Source organism: Cutaneotrichosporon cavernicola (genome assembly GCF_030864355.1).
Source record: "Cutaneotrichosporon cavernicola HIS019 DNA, chromosome: 2".
In the NCBI taxonomy this organism is placed as follows: Eukaryota; Fungi; Basidiomycota; class Tremellomycetes; order Trichosporonales; family Trichosporonaceae; genus Cutaneotrichosporon; species Cutaneotrichosporon cavernicola.
The window spans coordinates 1,521,438-1,534,748 of NC_083394.1; the positions used below are offsets into that span (position 1 = coordinate 1,521,438).

The 13,311-nt window shown below is 58.5% G+C and overlaps 7 protein-coding genes across 7 annotated transcripts; 5 read left to right on the plus strand and 2 right to left on the minus strand.

Annotated features, from left to right (window-relative positions):
* Nucleotides 1-613: 613 nt before the first annotated feature.
* Nucleotides 614-2,607, plus strand: CcaverHIS019_0205910 (uncharacterized protein; the record flags this gene model as incomplete). Its single annotated transcript, XM_060597619.1, has 4 exons — nucleotides 614-692; nucleotides 728-858; nucleotides 896-2,002; nucleotides 2,038-2,607. 4 exons carry the CDS (start codon nucleotides 614-616, stop codon nucleotides 2,605-2,607), a joined length of 1,887 nt encoding a protein of 628 aa, XP_060454495.1.
* Nucleotides 2,608-3,293: 686 nt separating this feature from the next.
* CcaverHIS019_0205920 (uncharacterized protein) lies at nucleotides 3,294-5,285 on the plus strand (the record flags this gene model as incomplete). Its single annotated transcript, XM_060597620.1, has 3 exons — nucleotides 3,294-3,949; nucleotides 3,983-4,057; nucleotides 4,094-5,285. The coding sequence occupies 3 exons, from the start codon at nucleotides 3,294-3,296 to the stop codon at nucleotides 5,283-5,285; spliced, it is 1,923 nt and encodes a 640-aa protein (XP_060454496.1).
* A 126-nt stretch (nucleotides 5,286-5,411) lies between these two features.
* On the minus strand, nucleotides 5,412-6,231 carry DUT (uncharacterized protein; the record flags this gene model as incomplete). Its single annotated transcript, XM_060597621.1, has 4 exons — nucleotides 5,412-5,560; nucleotides 5,595-5,696; nucleotides 5,755-5,953; nucleotides 6,088-6,231. The coding sequence occupies 4 exons, from the start codon at nucleotides 6,229-6,231 to the stop codon at nucleotides 5,412-5,414; spliced, it is 594 nt and encodes a 197-aa protein (XP_060454497.1).
* Nucleotides 6,232-6,422: 191 nt separating this feature from the next.
* On the plus strand, nucleotides 6,423-7,405 carry CcaverHIS019_0205940 (uncharacterized protein; the record flags this gene model as incomplete). The annotated part of the gene is made up of 8 exons (XM_060597623.1): nucleotides 6,423-6,475; nucleotides 6,515-6,570; nucleotides 6,602-6,661; nucleotides 6,728-6,791; nucleotides 6,824-6,911; nucleotides 7,178-7,267; nucleotides 7,303-7,348; nucleotides 7,395-7,405. The coding sequence occupies 8 exons, from the start codon at nucleotides 6,423-6,425 to the stop codon at nucleotides 7,403-7,405; spliced, it is 468 nt and encodes a 155-aa protein (XP_060454498.1).
* A 1,019-nt stretch (nucleotides 7,406-8,424) lies between these two features.
* Nucleotides 8,425-10,328, plus strand: CcaverHIS019_0205950 (uncharacterized protein; the record flags this gene model as incomplete). The annotated part of the gene is made up of 3 exons (XM_060597624.1): nucleotides 8,425-8,583; nucleotides 8,617-9,084; nucleotides 9,126-10,328. 3 exons carry the CDS (start codon nucleotides 8,425-8,427, stop codon nucleotides 10,326-10,328), a joined length of 1,830 nt encoding a protein of 609 aa, XP_060454499.1.
* A 269-nt stretch (nucleotides 10,329-10,597) lies between these two features.
* On the plus strand, nucleotides 10,598-11,966 carry CcaverHIS019_0205960 (uncharacterized protein; the record flags this gene model as incomplete). The annotated part of the gene is made up of 4 exons (XM_060597625.1): nucleotides 10,598-10,690; nucleotides 10,818-10,973; nucleotides 11,035-11,177; nucleotides 11,399-11,966. The coding sequence occupies 4 exons, from the start codon at nucleotides 10,598-10,600 to the stop codon at nucleotides 11,964-11,966; spliced, it is 960 nt and encodes a 319-aa protein (XP_060454500.1).
* Nucleotides 11,967-12,303: 337 nt separating this feature from the next.
* Nucleotides 12,304-13,125, minus strand: CcaverHIS019_0205970 (uncharacterized protein; the record flags this gene model as incomplete). The annotated part of the gene is made up of 4 exons (XM_060597626.1): nucleotides 12,304-12,531; nucleotides 12,737-12,792; nucleotides 12,835-12,889; nucleotides 13,105-13,125. The coding sequence occupies 4 exons, from the start codon at nucleotides 13,123-13,125 to the stop codon at nucleotides 12,304-12,306; spliced, it is 360 nt and encodes a 119-aa protein (XP_060454501.1).
* Between the last annotated feature and the right edge of the window lie 186 nt (nucleotides 13,126-13,311).

The following is a 13,311-nucleotide window of genomic DNA, read 5'->3' on the forward strand; positions in this document are numbered from 1 at the left end:
CGAGGCAGAGTGTTGGAAACTCGAGGCGGGGTGTGGGGTGTGGGGGAATGGAGAAAGGCGGAAGGGCGGAAGGGCGGATGACCCAAGTGCCGAGTCACCGATCCGTCAAAGCCACCCAAGCCGCCGGCAAATAATCATCTCACTCTAGCCAAACCAGAAAACTACAACTGCTCCTCTGCCCACATACGTCGTCGCACATTTCATCAGCCTGGTACAACACATCAGTTACAATCGGCTCGTTCCTCTCATGCAATGTCGTCACTGGAACCCTCAGCATTTGTGGAGTAAGTGGAGGATTGAGCACGCTGCCGGCGCGATGCCTGCATGATGCGTAGCACCGTGCACACTGGGAGTTGAGAGGGACGGAACGGTGGGAAATCAATGCAAGAGGGAAATGACATATGACAATGACGTCAGACGGAGTTGAGTGCATGTTCATGACGAGGATGATTCATTCACTCCAGTCTCATCCGTGCGAGTTGCATCACACATGGGTTGAGTGGCGGAAACGCAACGCATGGCAGCAGTACTCAAGTCTCAAGTACAGATCCTGCTCACTATCTGATTCTTCCTCCTCTCCATCACTAATCTCACCAACCCCATCTATCCAGCGATGAGGTTTGCCAGGCTCATTTCAGTCGCCCTCCTCCTGGGAGCGGTTGACGCCAATGTCCTCTTCCGTGAAAACAAGCGTATGTCTGACAACTGAAACTGTTCTGACTCACAGCTGCCTACGAAGGCTGGAGTCTTGAGGAGACGCGCAACTTCCTGGTGGCGCAGGGCGTCAAGGTCAAGGACTCTGCCACGATCCAGGACCTGCACAAGGAGGCCGCCAAGCACGCTGACGCTGCTTCGAATGTGAGTTCTGGTTCGTCGAGGGTGGACTAACGTACAGTGGGCCTCTGCGCAGGCTTCACAGGTCAGCGCAGATGCTGCCGCTGCGTCCGCCAGAGTTGCTGCCTCCATAAAGGGCGTTGACTCTCAAGTTGTAGATGCGTGGGATGAGTCCCAGCTTCGTGAATGGCTTCTTGAACAGGGTATCATATCGCCAGCCAGTAAGCCCGAGCAGCTACGCATCCTCGCCAAGCACAAGGTGTCGCGCCTCTCTTCAGCAGTCTACGGCGGACCCACTGATCACGCCAAGGCGTCTGTCGAGAGCGCCGCGTCCGAGGTGTCTTCTCACGTCTCGTCCGCGGCTGGGATGACCTACAACTGGGCGAGTGGCAAGCTCGACGATACCAGAGACTACGTGTTCAGCAAGTGGGACGACTCGGACCTCGAGGACTGGCTCGAAGTCCATGGCGTTATCAAGCCCAACCCAGTTAGCCGCAACGGGCTGCTGGCGGCGGTGCGCGAGGCATACACCAAAACTATTACCCCGATCTACGACTCGTGGGAAACGAGCACGATCCACCAGTGGCTCGTTGACCACCACGTCATCCCCGCCCCGAAGAGTAGACGCGACGAGCTCCTCGCGATGATGCGCGAGAACTACTACGACGCGTCGGACAAGGTCTATACTGCTTGGGACGACAGCAAGTTGCGCAAGTGGCTCGTTGACGAGGGCGTGCTCTCGACCTCGTCGCCCGACCTCAAGCACGACAAGTACATCAAGCTCATGGACGAGCATTATGAACAGTCCAAGAAGGTTATCTGGAGCGCCTGGTCCGACTCGGACCTGCACGCCTGGCTCGTCGACCGTGGCATCATCCGCTCATCCACACTCCACAAGCGCGACGAGCTCATCAGATACATGGAGAAGGAGTACAAGGACAAGACGCGCACGCCATACCTCGCCTGGCCTGATGCCCGCCTTCGTGCTCAGCTTCGCTCGTATGGCGTCGATGACAAGAAGATCGTCGGCCGTACCAGCCTCCTCCAGGAGATGCGGGTGCACTACGTCGAGAGTGAGAACGCTGTCACCAAGATCGTCAAAATGATCCAGGGCTATATCGAGCAGGCGGTCGGGCTCGTGACCGCCACCATCAATGGCTTCCTAGGCGTAAGCGTCTCCAGCCTGAAATTGCTGACACCCAGGACATCCAGTTTGGTGCCAAGTCGGCCGAGGACACGCTCAAGCACGGCATGTCGTTGGCCTCATCCGGCCTCGACCGTGCAATGTCGTCCGCCTCGTCGGTACACAGCTCCCACTCGCGCAGTGTCAACAGCGCCGTGACTGCTATCTCTGAATCCGCGTCCAAGTCGGTCGAGCATGTCCGCTCCGATGCCCAGGCCTCGCTCGACGCGGTCTCGAATAAGCTTGCGCACTCGTATTCCTCTGCGTCCTCGTCGGCCGAGAGCAAGGGCCACCCGTCCGTCGAGTCGTTCGCCTCGAGCCTCTCGAAAAGACTGAGCTCCGATTACTCTTCTGCGTCGAATTCGGCCCAAGAGGCGGAGAACTCGGCTTCGAGCAAGGCAGCCAAGCTCTACACGGACGCGACGAAGAGCTCTCACGTCGCCATGTCGTCGTACTCTAAGGAAGCCGCGAGCGCCGCAGCCTCGGCCTCGAGCGTCTTCGCCCAAGCCACCAACAGCCTCTCGAGCGCATACTCTGTCGCATCCAAGAATGCCGCCTCGGCCGCGGCCAACGTCAAGAAGGAGCTCTAACCCTCAGTCCGTGGTCCGCAGTCAGGAATCAGCAGTCAGTAGCAAGTGAGGAGGCGTGACGCGCCCGTGTCAGATACTATACATCGATGCAAATGTGAACTGAAGTGGCACGGGCTAGAGTGGAGCGGGATGCAGACGTTGACCGCTGTTGACTCGGTGCTTGGTACTTGACTGCGCCTGATTCTGCACTTGATTGTCTCGACGTCCCTGAGCCATGCATGAGCCAGCCGTTATTACTCTATTACTCTAATTAATATGGAGCTATTTTGAGAGCTGTTTTGTTCTGCGCTCTCGGGGTTTTAGTGACGTCAATGGGTTGGTTGACTAACGAGAGCTGTTTGGAGGAATGGGACAAACGGGCAGTTGACCTACACAGCACTGCACCACCGGTCAATATACTCCGCTTACCAGCGTTCCCCGCATCCCAAACAGAGACTCTGTTATGCTTCCCTCACCCTCACTTTCACTCTCACTCTCACTCTCACTCTCACTCTCACTCTCACTCTCACTCTCACTCCGCTGACACCTTACCGCCCAGGCTTCTTTTCGACTTGGCCGTCGACTCCACACGCCTGACATCGTTGTCATCTTCTCAACATCTTGCCGATCTTTGCCGCTCCACTAGCTTATCCGCCGACCCAACCAACCAGTGTCACCAGCGTCCAGTGCCTTCACCCATCTCCGCCATGGGAAAGGTCAAGAAGGAGCTCGATGGGGGCCGCGACAAGACCCCACTTGAGCCTACAAAGGGTCCAACATATACACTCCGCGTCGTCTTCCACTCTGCACAGCGCTTGCCAATCTCGGACTTTGGCTCACAATCGTCGGACCCATTCATCCTAGCTCAGTGCGAGACCGGGTTACACACAAGACACAAGCAGGACCCGGCCCTGCGTTTCCGCAGCGCGACGGCGCGACGCACCCTGAATCCACGGTGGGATGCTGAATGGGTAATCGCTGGCATACCAGCCACCGGGTGCGAGCTCAAAGTGCGCGTGTACGATGAGGATAACGGGACGCAGGACGACCTCCTCGGCCACGTACATGTGCAGACTGGGATGCTGGATGAGAAATTCAAGATCGACAAGAACACGTACAAGCTGTCGAAGCGTGGCGCCGACTGGCGGGCAGTGGCGTGGCGCACTTGCCTCAAGTCTGTGGACGAGGACTCACGGAAAGACGTCACGCTCACCATGTCCCTCGAGGTACTGGAGCGTACAAAGGTCGAGGTCGGTAAGCCGTATACGGCCAACTGCTTCTGGTGGTCGCACTACTCGCCACTGCTGGGGCGAGTTGTGAAGACGAAGGCCCCAGATGCCGAGAAGGAAGCGCAATCAGCAAAGTGGGTCTTGGCAAGAGGGTCCTCTGACGACAGCTTCCAAGCCAACCAGCTGCAGCTTGCCGGACCAGTCCCGACTGAGCTGTATCATCGCTACGTCGACTTTAAAGCGTACGCTCTGCATCCGAATGGAACGCTGACCCTTAGCTTCGTTCCGTGGATGTTTGAATCCAAGGGCCTTCGCGGGAGGTTCCTGAACGGCGCGCTTCACCGACAACACGAAAGCGTGTACCACTATGACGCCGAGAGCGATTACGGCCGTCTGCCTGGACCGGGCAAGGCGATGGGCCAGCGTTTCCTCGACATGGCGTGCTGGGGCGAGGGCAAGCGTATCTTCACCTACGTCATCACGGTAGACGGGATGATGCGGTTCACCGAGACGGGGCCCGAGTTCGGAATCGACATGCTGAGCAAGCACACAATGCACTCGGACGTCAATGTGTATATTGCGTATAGTGGCGAGTTCTTTGTTCGCAAGTATCGGCGGGACGCTCCAGGAGAAGACGTGGCGGCCCAGTACGAGCGGAACAGTCTCGACATTGAGCTGGAAGACGAGGTTGCTACCCGAAAGAAGAGCGTCACCGAGGATAAGGGGCTCGAGGTCAGGCCGCGACAACGCGGGCTTGATGATGGGTCGCGGTGGTTGCGACCTAGTCTCGGACGGCGCTCATCGCGCCAGTCACAATACGACGTACCGCCGCAGGAAAACGCATTATATGGGCCCAAAAAGAGAGGACGCTCGACCGAGCCTTCGGACTACGAGCTCGTAATCGACAACGACTCGGGCACGTACCGTCCCGACAAGGAGTTATTGCCTGTCCTAGCCAAGTTCCTCGCGGAACAGTTCGGAGGCCTACACGTCGCGGCGATGAGCTGTACCGACGACATCAACCAGGAGATCAAGAAGAATCGCCTCAAGGCCAAGGCCAAGCTCACGGGCGGGAGGTTTTACAGACAGGTCAACACGTCGACTTCGAGCTTGTCCAGTAGTGATGCCGAGGCGCTCGAGGAGGGCCGGCATCATATGAGCGGGCGCGAGAAGGGGCTCGAGTTCGCCACGGACCCCGTCAAGTTTACCAAGGGCCAGTACCGCCAGGGCGTGGATAAGGTCAAACGCCGCAAGAGCAAGGTCAAGGATGGCGAGGGCAACGGTGAGGGCCAAGGTAGCCCCTCGACACCCAGCGGCGGGACGCCAAGTCTCGACTCGTCCGTCGAGAGCCCAGGCCGCGATGAGAACGTCGGTCTCAACAACGCGCCGCCTGCCAACGTCAATCCCAATCCCAACTCCAACGCCGAATCGAAAGTCAAGCCTGCAGACCACGATCCAGAGAAGATTTAGTCAAATTTCTGGAGTTCCAGTCTCCAGTCTTAGCTATCTGGTACTACTACTCTCAGGTTAATGCAGTTCTATATTCTCCCCATCTGCCACATAATACATTGTACACATCGGATCTACAGGTGCGCTCTACTGAGCTGGAGCAGCGCCACCAAAGCCGCCAGTACTCCCGAAACCGCCCTCGCCGCGCTCAGTGACGTCGAGGTCCTCGACCTCAACAGCGGGCGCCAGACGCACCTCCTCAAGGATGAGCTGGGCGATACGGTCGCCAGCCGCGACTTGTGTCAGCTACGTCATACCAGTCTGGCTCACTGGAGAAGTCGGCGTCCGAGAAGTTGAAGAGGATGACCTTGATAGGCCCGCGGTAATCGACGTCAATGACGCCGGCACCCGTGTCGATCGAGTGTTTGGCGGCTGGTGTGAGCGTGTGGGATGGGCGCAGATCCAAGATTCTGAGAGTTCAAGTACTCACCAAGACCGGAGCGCGGCGCGATACGACCATACGTGCCCTCGGGAAGGGCGATCGAAATGTCCGTGTCTACCATGGCCTTTCCGCGGGCGGGGACGGTGGACTCGCGCGAGGCGTACAGGTCAAAGCCGGCGGCGGAGGCGGAGCCGCGCGTGGGGATGATGGCCTCGGGGCCGAGGCGCTTGACGCGGAGGGGCTGGTTCTGGGTGTCAGTTACGTTTTATACTTGTTATATGAAGAAGGAAAGGAGCAATAGTTCACAGCCAGGCGTGGTGCAGGCAGAAGGGCTGTCCACAGACACATTCTTCTTGAAGAAAGGAAGGGGAGGTCACTCACCAGCTTGGACGCGCAGGCGCAAGTGGAAGCGGGATGAATCCACTTGGCTACAGCGCGGGCAGAGGGCATGATGGTAGTAGGAAGCTTGGCAGTGGCCTTCTTGCCGTCGTCGTTGCCCTTGACGATGTTGGAGGTGAGGGTCATTCTGGATAGTTTGAGGAGGTGACGCGAAAGACATGGAATGAAATCAATATCAGACGCGTGACGCGAGGTGGAGGTCCTCTGCCACGCGGATAAAGCCGCAAATATCTCCGCCGCCACCCAAGCCGAGATCGATCCGTGCTAACCCAAGTTGATGCCATCATCATCTAGCAAGCAAGCAGCAATCAGCGAGAATGAGCAACCCCGTGACCGAGCTCGAGAACGACCCCTTCTACCTCCGGTACTAGTGCGTCTGACGTTGACAAACCACCTAGCTGACCAAAAGCACCGGACACCAGGGCATGCACGGCCACGAGTTCCTCGAGTTCGAGTACGGGCAGGGTGCGTCGTGTGTTGGCAGCGCTGATGGCAGGACGGTTACGTTATGCCAACAACTCGAACTACCGTAACGACTCGCTCATCCGCAAGGAGGGTATGTCTCCCTCCCCCTCTCCTTCTCCCTCGCCTTCCCTTCCCTAACAGTGGAGACTGACAACAGTGTATGTCGGCGCGACGGTTGCCGAGGAGTTGAAGCGGATTGTGCGCGACAGCGAGATCACAAAGTACGTGTTTGAGGAGCGTGGCTGACAGGCAGAGAAGACGACTCGGCGTGGCCGAAGAAGAACGTCGTGGGGCGGCAGGAGCTCGAGGTCCGGATAGACAAGGAGCATATTTCGTTCGAAGTGGGTACGGGAAGCTAAGATGACGATTCCAAGTGGCGGTAGCTTGAGAGCGGCTGCTTGGGAACAAGGCAGAGTGGCAAGATGTTCAACGGCTCTTCCCTTCCTGCGGCCTCCGAATCATCACCGGCTGGGAGGTTGCTCCCGTGGTGTATTCGGCGCGTGCAACGTTGAGATTGTCGGACCCGATGGTCAAGCATTCCCGATGCGCCATTGTCTCGGTACCGTCTCTAATTCAGCACATGTCTCGATCGCACAGCTGACACCAGACCGCAAAAATCGGCTCGCTCGCGGACGTCAACGAGAGCGCAGACGCCGAGGGGCTGCGTGTCTTCTACTACCTCGTGCAGGATCTCAAGGTCGGTTGCTTTGTTAGCATGAGTTAACGGTGCAGTGCTTCATCTTTTCCCTCATCACGCTGCACTTCAAGATCAAGCCCAGTAGGTCACGCTAGGCCGAGACGTAGCTTGCATCAGCTGACTCCAGTCCAACAATAGTGTTCCAGTCTCGTTGTTGGTGGTTCCGCGCCTGTGAGATAGACCGTATGCATGTACCATGATGTGTTCTGCGTAGTTTGTTTGATGCTCTATTGCAATTGCATGTTTGATCTGTCGATGTCTCTAGTGGCTAGATGCTGTATGAGACAAGGAACGAGTATTGTAAGGGCTTGCTTGTGTGCCTGGGCGTATTGAAATGTCGGAGGCCACCCCGCCTTCTCTTGTCTCAACCCATTTGAGAGGAATTAGACAGCAGAGACAGACGAGTTGGTCAGTAGAGTCTCACATACCTGGTCTTTAGCCCCCAAAGATCCAAAGACCCATTCCGCTACTCTTCACTTGAATTGATACACATCTCTCTCTCCCTCTTATATTCTTCCCTCACTCATCCCCACTCTCTTCTTCACACACCCACACACACACTCTCTCTCTCGCTCGTCTACGTTACCGACGACCAACAAAACCACCCTACACTTCTTGGCCCACGTCCAAACGCGTCGGCATTGCGCACCTCCACCTGCCCCGGCCAATTCGTGATTCACCACAGCGATACGCGGTTCTCCGCTTCCGGCGTTCTACTCGTTCTCCAGACGATAATCAGCAACTCTATCTGTGGCTGGATCACTCAAAACACTTGTCCACCGCTTCGCTTAGCCTAGCGGTCGCCATTCACTTCCACAGCACGCTACTCACCCCATCATTGCGCTGCTTAAGCATTGGCCCAAGCATTGCCCCAAACATTGCCCCAAGTCCCACGCCCCTACGACTGTTCCCGGTCCGAACCACGCGGCCTCGTTTTGACAGGTCAGCCCATTGTTCCCATCACCAGATGTGTTAGGGGTGGCAGCGGCGGCCAGCAACACTGTCTCGCCCCATCGCTTCATCTTCTCCAGCCGCCCATCCTCCCATTCTCACTTGAACCATCACCCTAGCCCCATCGCCTCTCGGCTGTCACCTACCTGTGGGCACTCGCCAGACCATCTTCGCTTTCCTCCCACCCCAAGCACCCATTCCCTACCATGCTACTTTCCAGCGGCATCATCCCCCTTGCGCCTGGCGAGCCTGGCGCTGTGCCATCGCCAGCGTTCTTCGTCCGCTTCCCAGAAGACACTTGGATTAAGCTCGCCGCCGCTGCAGCCGATGGCAGCCCTGTCACCTTTACAGTTGACGGGGGTATCGTGAGTGATCTGCATGAACAAGCTGATCGACAGAGCCTTAACCTTCCTGACCAAGATCCAATCCCCCTCGACGCCCACAACACCGGCGCCTCTAGCGAGCTCTACTCCCACATCCATGGGCAGCTCGAGCCAGCAGGGACCGTGGCTGGTCGCCTCTCGGTTCCGTTCACGACAGGCGCGACATTTCGCGCGGCCGAGAAGATGGCGCAGAAGAACGTCGCATTGGAGCGCCAGCGTGCACAGCGCGCCGAGCGTGTGACTGGCAAGCCTGTCGTCGCGAGCTCATATGCGGCGCGCCAGGTCGAGGCGTCCAACTTTCACGCTTCTCCTGCTCCTACTCCTATGGCGCGCACACAGAGCGGGCCGGCCGCGATGACGATTGAGCGCATCCCGCTCAAGACTCGTGTGGTGCAACATCTCGCCCTTGGGCCTTCAACGATGCAAGAGATCTTCGACTACGTCGGCGGCGAGATGCCCGACATTCTTCGGACCGTCAATGTTGTGAGTTGCCAGTGCTTCCCGTGGACTACTCTGACGACCAGATTGGCGAGAGCTGTGGCGGAGAACCGGCCAAGTACAAGCTGCGTCCTGCGCAGTATGCCAAGATCAAGATTCCTGACTGGAAGTACACCTACGACGAGGTCGTTACAGTCGTTTCCCTGGCGCGAAAGGCGTTTGACGATCTAAAACTGCCATCAGATGACTGGGCGCGTACCGAGTTGGACAAGAAGGAGAAGGAGGCACTCGCGACTGCTCCGCGCGAGCGGTCGCCACCTGAGATGAAGCTCCCTCCCAAGCTTGTCTCGCCTGTGAAGCCTGTGCTTGTCTCTCCACCCAAGCCTGTTTCGTCCCTTCCCACTAGCCGCGCCGAGTCGCCCGCACCAGGTGCTTTGACGACCAAGAAGCCAGCCAAGGACAATGCACCACGCACCAAGGTCGGCAAGCAGATCGCGAAGATGCGTAGTGAGCTTGTTGCCAAGCGCGCATCGAGCTTGCCGAATCCGAAGGGCGTGGACGGCACCGCGAGCCCGCGCATCGGGCCCACGAGCCCCGAGGATACGTCGCCGAAAACGGAGCCTTCGCCACCCAAGGCTCCGAAGGCGGTGAAGGAGAAGCCACCATCGAAGGAGGTGAAGAAGTCGAAATCCCCGCCCGACGCAAAAAAACCGCTTGTCAAGGACCGCAAGGCGAGCGGCAAGCGCGCCCGCGATTACACGAGCTCAGAAGACAGCGATAGCGATGACAATCGCGGGCGCGGGCGCGGGCGCGCGGTCAAGCCAACGACGAACGGGAAGAAGGCGAACGGAAATGGGATTGCCAAGAAGCGACCGTCGCCCGAGTACACTTCGTCGGAGGACGAGCGACCGAAGCGGAAGCGCGTGGAGAAGGACAAGGGACGCGAAGACGAGCGGGCGCTGCCTAGCTTCAAGCGCCGCGTGCCGACGCCGCTGGACCTCGAGCGCGAGAAGAAGGCCAATGGGCACGCCACGCCCGACCGCTCACCACGTACGCCCGTCACTACAAATCCCGATGCGCGCACGCTGCGTCGTCGCTACGACGAGCTGTACCCGCAGTACGAGAAGGTGGTTGCCAAGCTCGCAGACCAGCACCAGGTGGCTGAACGCGTGCGGGCAGGGGACGAGCCACCCAGCGCACTCATGCCTGAGGCAGACGTCACGCGCACCGTTGAGAAATACAACGTCCTGCACCGCGAGCTCGAGGATATTCGCAGCTGGTTCTCATAGATGAGCACCAGGCCAGCGGGCGTAGCAGTAATGGCTTGATAGAGATGCTGTACGGTAGCTGCGGCACTAGCATACACTAGGCCCGGAGCATGTTTGTATAATCATAGCATCTGCATGATGTTTGTACTGAGGTGGTGAATGGCTGGCAAAACGCGCCAAAGATGGGGGCACGTGTTGCGACCTAACGAGTCACTTGCGTCATCGTTGTATTCCTTTGTTGATTTTCTGCAATCTCCTACCTTGACCATCTCTCAACCTCTCAACCTATCATGGAGGACCCATCTGGCTGGTCACTGACCGAGTCGGACCCGCAAGTCTTCAGCGAGCTACTCCGCAACCTCGGCGTGCAAGGTCTGCAAGTGGTGAGTGACCGATGGAAGCTTGGGCACGCTCGCCATCGAAGCTTGGTCTCGTTCAGCGAGACGCGTCTGATGTATGACTTTTACTATCTACTCTATCGCCCAGACCGACGAGTTTGACTGACCCCAGGACGACCTGTACTCGCTCGATGCGGACACGTTAACTCAACTCAAGCCGATACACGCCCTCATTTTCCTGTTCAAGTGGGTCGGCCAAGGGGGCGGCGACGACGCGGCGGGTGTCGAGATCGAACCCTCCGAGGCGGGGGTGTGGTTTGCCAACCAGGTGAGTTGTGTGCAGCCGTGTGCAACTGGTCGTCTCCCGGTACACGGTGGCTGATACAGAGGTCATCAACAACTCGTGTGGGACTATTGCCGCGCTCAATGCCGTCATGAACATACCCGAGGTGCAGGCTGGGACTGAGAGCATTGGTATTGGCTCCGAGCTTAGCAACTTGCGCGAGTTTGGGGCAGGCATGTCGAGCATGGAGTGAGTGAGGGGCCAGGCAGTGGGAGGGATCAAGCTGTGTACATCACACCGGGGTGTGGTCTGGGACCAGCGCATCGACGAGCAGCTCGTCCTCAGGCAACGCGCCGAAGCCACCGTCCGAGTGCGCAGACTGTTCTTTGCGCGCGCGAATCATGCCAGGTTCGGACCGTGTTGCTTCACGCCCCTCTTAACATTCTTTCCTCAACAAGAGCTCACACCAGCCTGGGCCATGTCGTCGCAAGCTCGGACACGATCCGCGAGGTCCACAACAGCTTCAGCAAGGCGTCTCCGTTCTCGCTCGACCCCTCCGCCATTCCCGAACGCGATAAGGACGACGCCTACCACTTTGTGACATACCTCCCGGTCAACGGGGTGCTGTACGAGCTTGACGGTCTTCGCTCCGCGCCGCTGATGCACGCGGGCTGTGACGACGACTGGCTCGACGCCGCGCGCGAGACAATCGAAGCCCGTATCGCCACATACCCGCCCGGATCGGTCATGTTCAATCTCCTCGCTGTGCGGTCTGCTGCTATTCCGCGCCTTGAGCGCGAGATTGCGGCAACCAGTAATGAGATGGAGCGGTTCCGTCTCTCAGAGACGTTGGCGCAGGAACGCGCAAAGGCCGAAGAGGGGGCGGTGGAGAACGCCCTTCGGAGACACAATATGTTGCCGCTCGTGCTGGGGCTGTTTGAGGCGCTTAATGCCAGCAGTATCAAGGCGGGCGTTATTGATGCTGCGCGGGACAAGGCCAAGGAGCGTAAGGCTAAGGCTGGGGAGCGCAAGCAGTAGAGTTTCTAGCATGTCGGGATGAATCTGTCTTTTCTCTTCAACGATGTCGGGCGTCAGTTGGTTGGTGTTCATCGGCGCTGCAGCTGTCCAGGACATATTGATGCTGAGCAGCGCCGCTTTGCCTTGGCTGCAACACGCCCGTTCCCGCTTAGCGACATGCTCATACTCGCCAACCTGTCTGATCTCATCTCCAGCAGCTCATCCACTCCTGTACTTGTCAACTGTTCTCTGCACGGCTCTGCACGCCCACGTTACGCGGCAATGCCGCCTGCCCTCACTCCCTCCTACACCCCGGTCTACCTTTCACTCGATGCATTTTTAACCCCTAACGGTCCATCTAGTGGTCGGTGTTCTTGGGGAGGTCGGCCTCCATGGCCTCGAGGAACTCCTGGGCCGAGCCGCCAGTCTCAGCAGCAGCCTGAGTGGGAGTAGCAGTGTTGCCGAGGGTAGGCTCCGTCGCGTCAAACTTGGACATCTCGCCGGCGAGGTCGCTGGGGACAGCAGGCGCGGCGGGGGTGGCGGGCGCAGCGAACGAGCGGACGTGTTGAGTGTGCGCGTCAGCACCCTGGGAGTTAGTTGTGTTCCTATCTGGACGAGGGGTGGAGTGAGGAAATGAAGGAGAATGGGAAGAGGATGGGAATGAGAATGATGGATTAACCAAAACCCATCACATCAGCCCCATCCACCATGTCCAACAACCCCTTCTTCTGGATTCCTTCTTTCCCTCCCACCTCCTTCCCAGCCTCTCTCTCCTCCACTCCACTACCCACCTTGGCAGGCGCCTTGTACGACTTGAGCTGGTTGACGTAGAGGTCCTGGATGAGGTCTGGGATCAGCACAACCCCGGAGGATCAGAACCAGAACTCACCCTTGCGCGCAGCCGAGACCGAGAACGAGCGCGCGAACGCGGGCGTGCGCTGGACCTGGGGTTAGTATTCCGCAATAACAGGCATCGAGGGGGAGGGGGGGGAAGGAGCGGCGCGGCGTGGGCTGGAGGGGAGGGGGGTTGGGTTGGTTGGTTGGGGCGGAGGGAGTGCTTGGCGCCCTGCGATTGGACTGTTCCCCGACGCCGCGATGGGAAAAGTTCCACCGCTGATCGCGCCGTTCGTGGGCGTCGGAGATGGGAGAGTTTACGCACAGTGAGGCGGAGGAGGGACATTTTTATGACGAGTGGTGAGGAGGATGAAGGGAAGGCGAGGCGAGGCGACGAGCAACGAGCGACAAGAGGGGAGGGAGGAGGGGAGGGAGGGGAGGAGGGGGAGGGGAGGGTGAGCAGAGTCCGGCCGTTTTCGGGGATGGGGATCTGGGATTAGGCGTGGAAGTATCTGTGTGGCGGGCCTAGCAC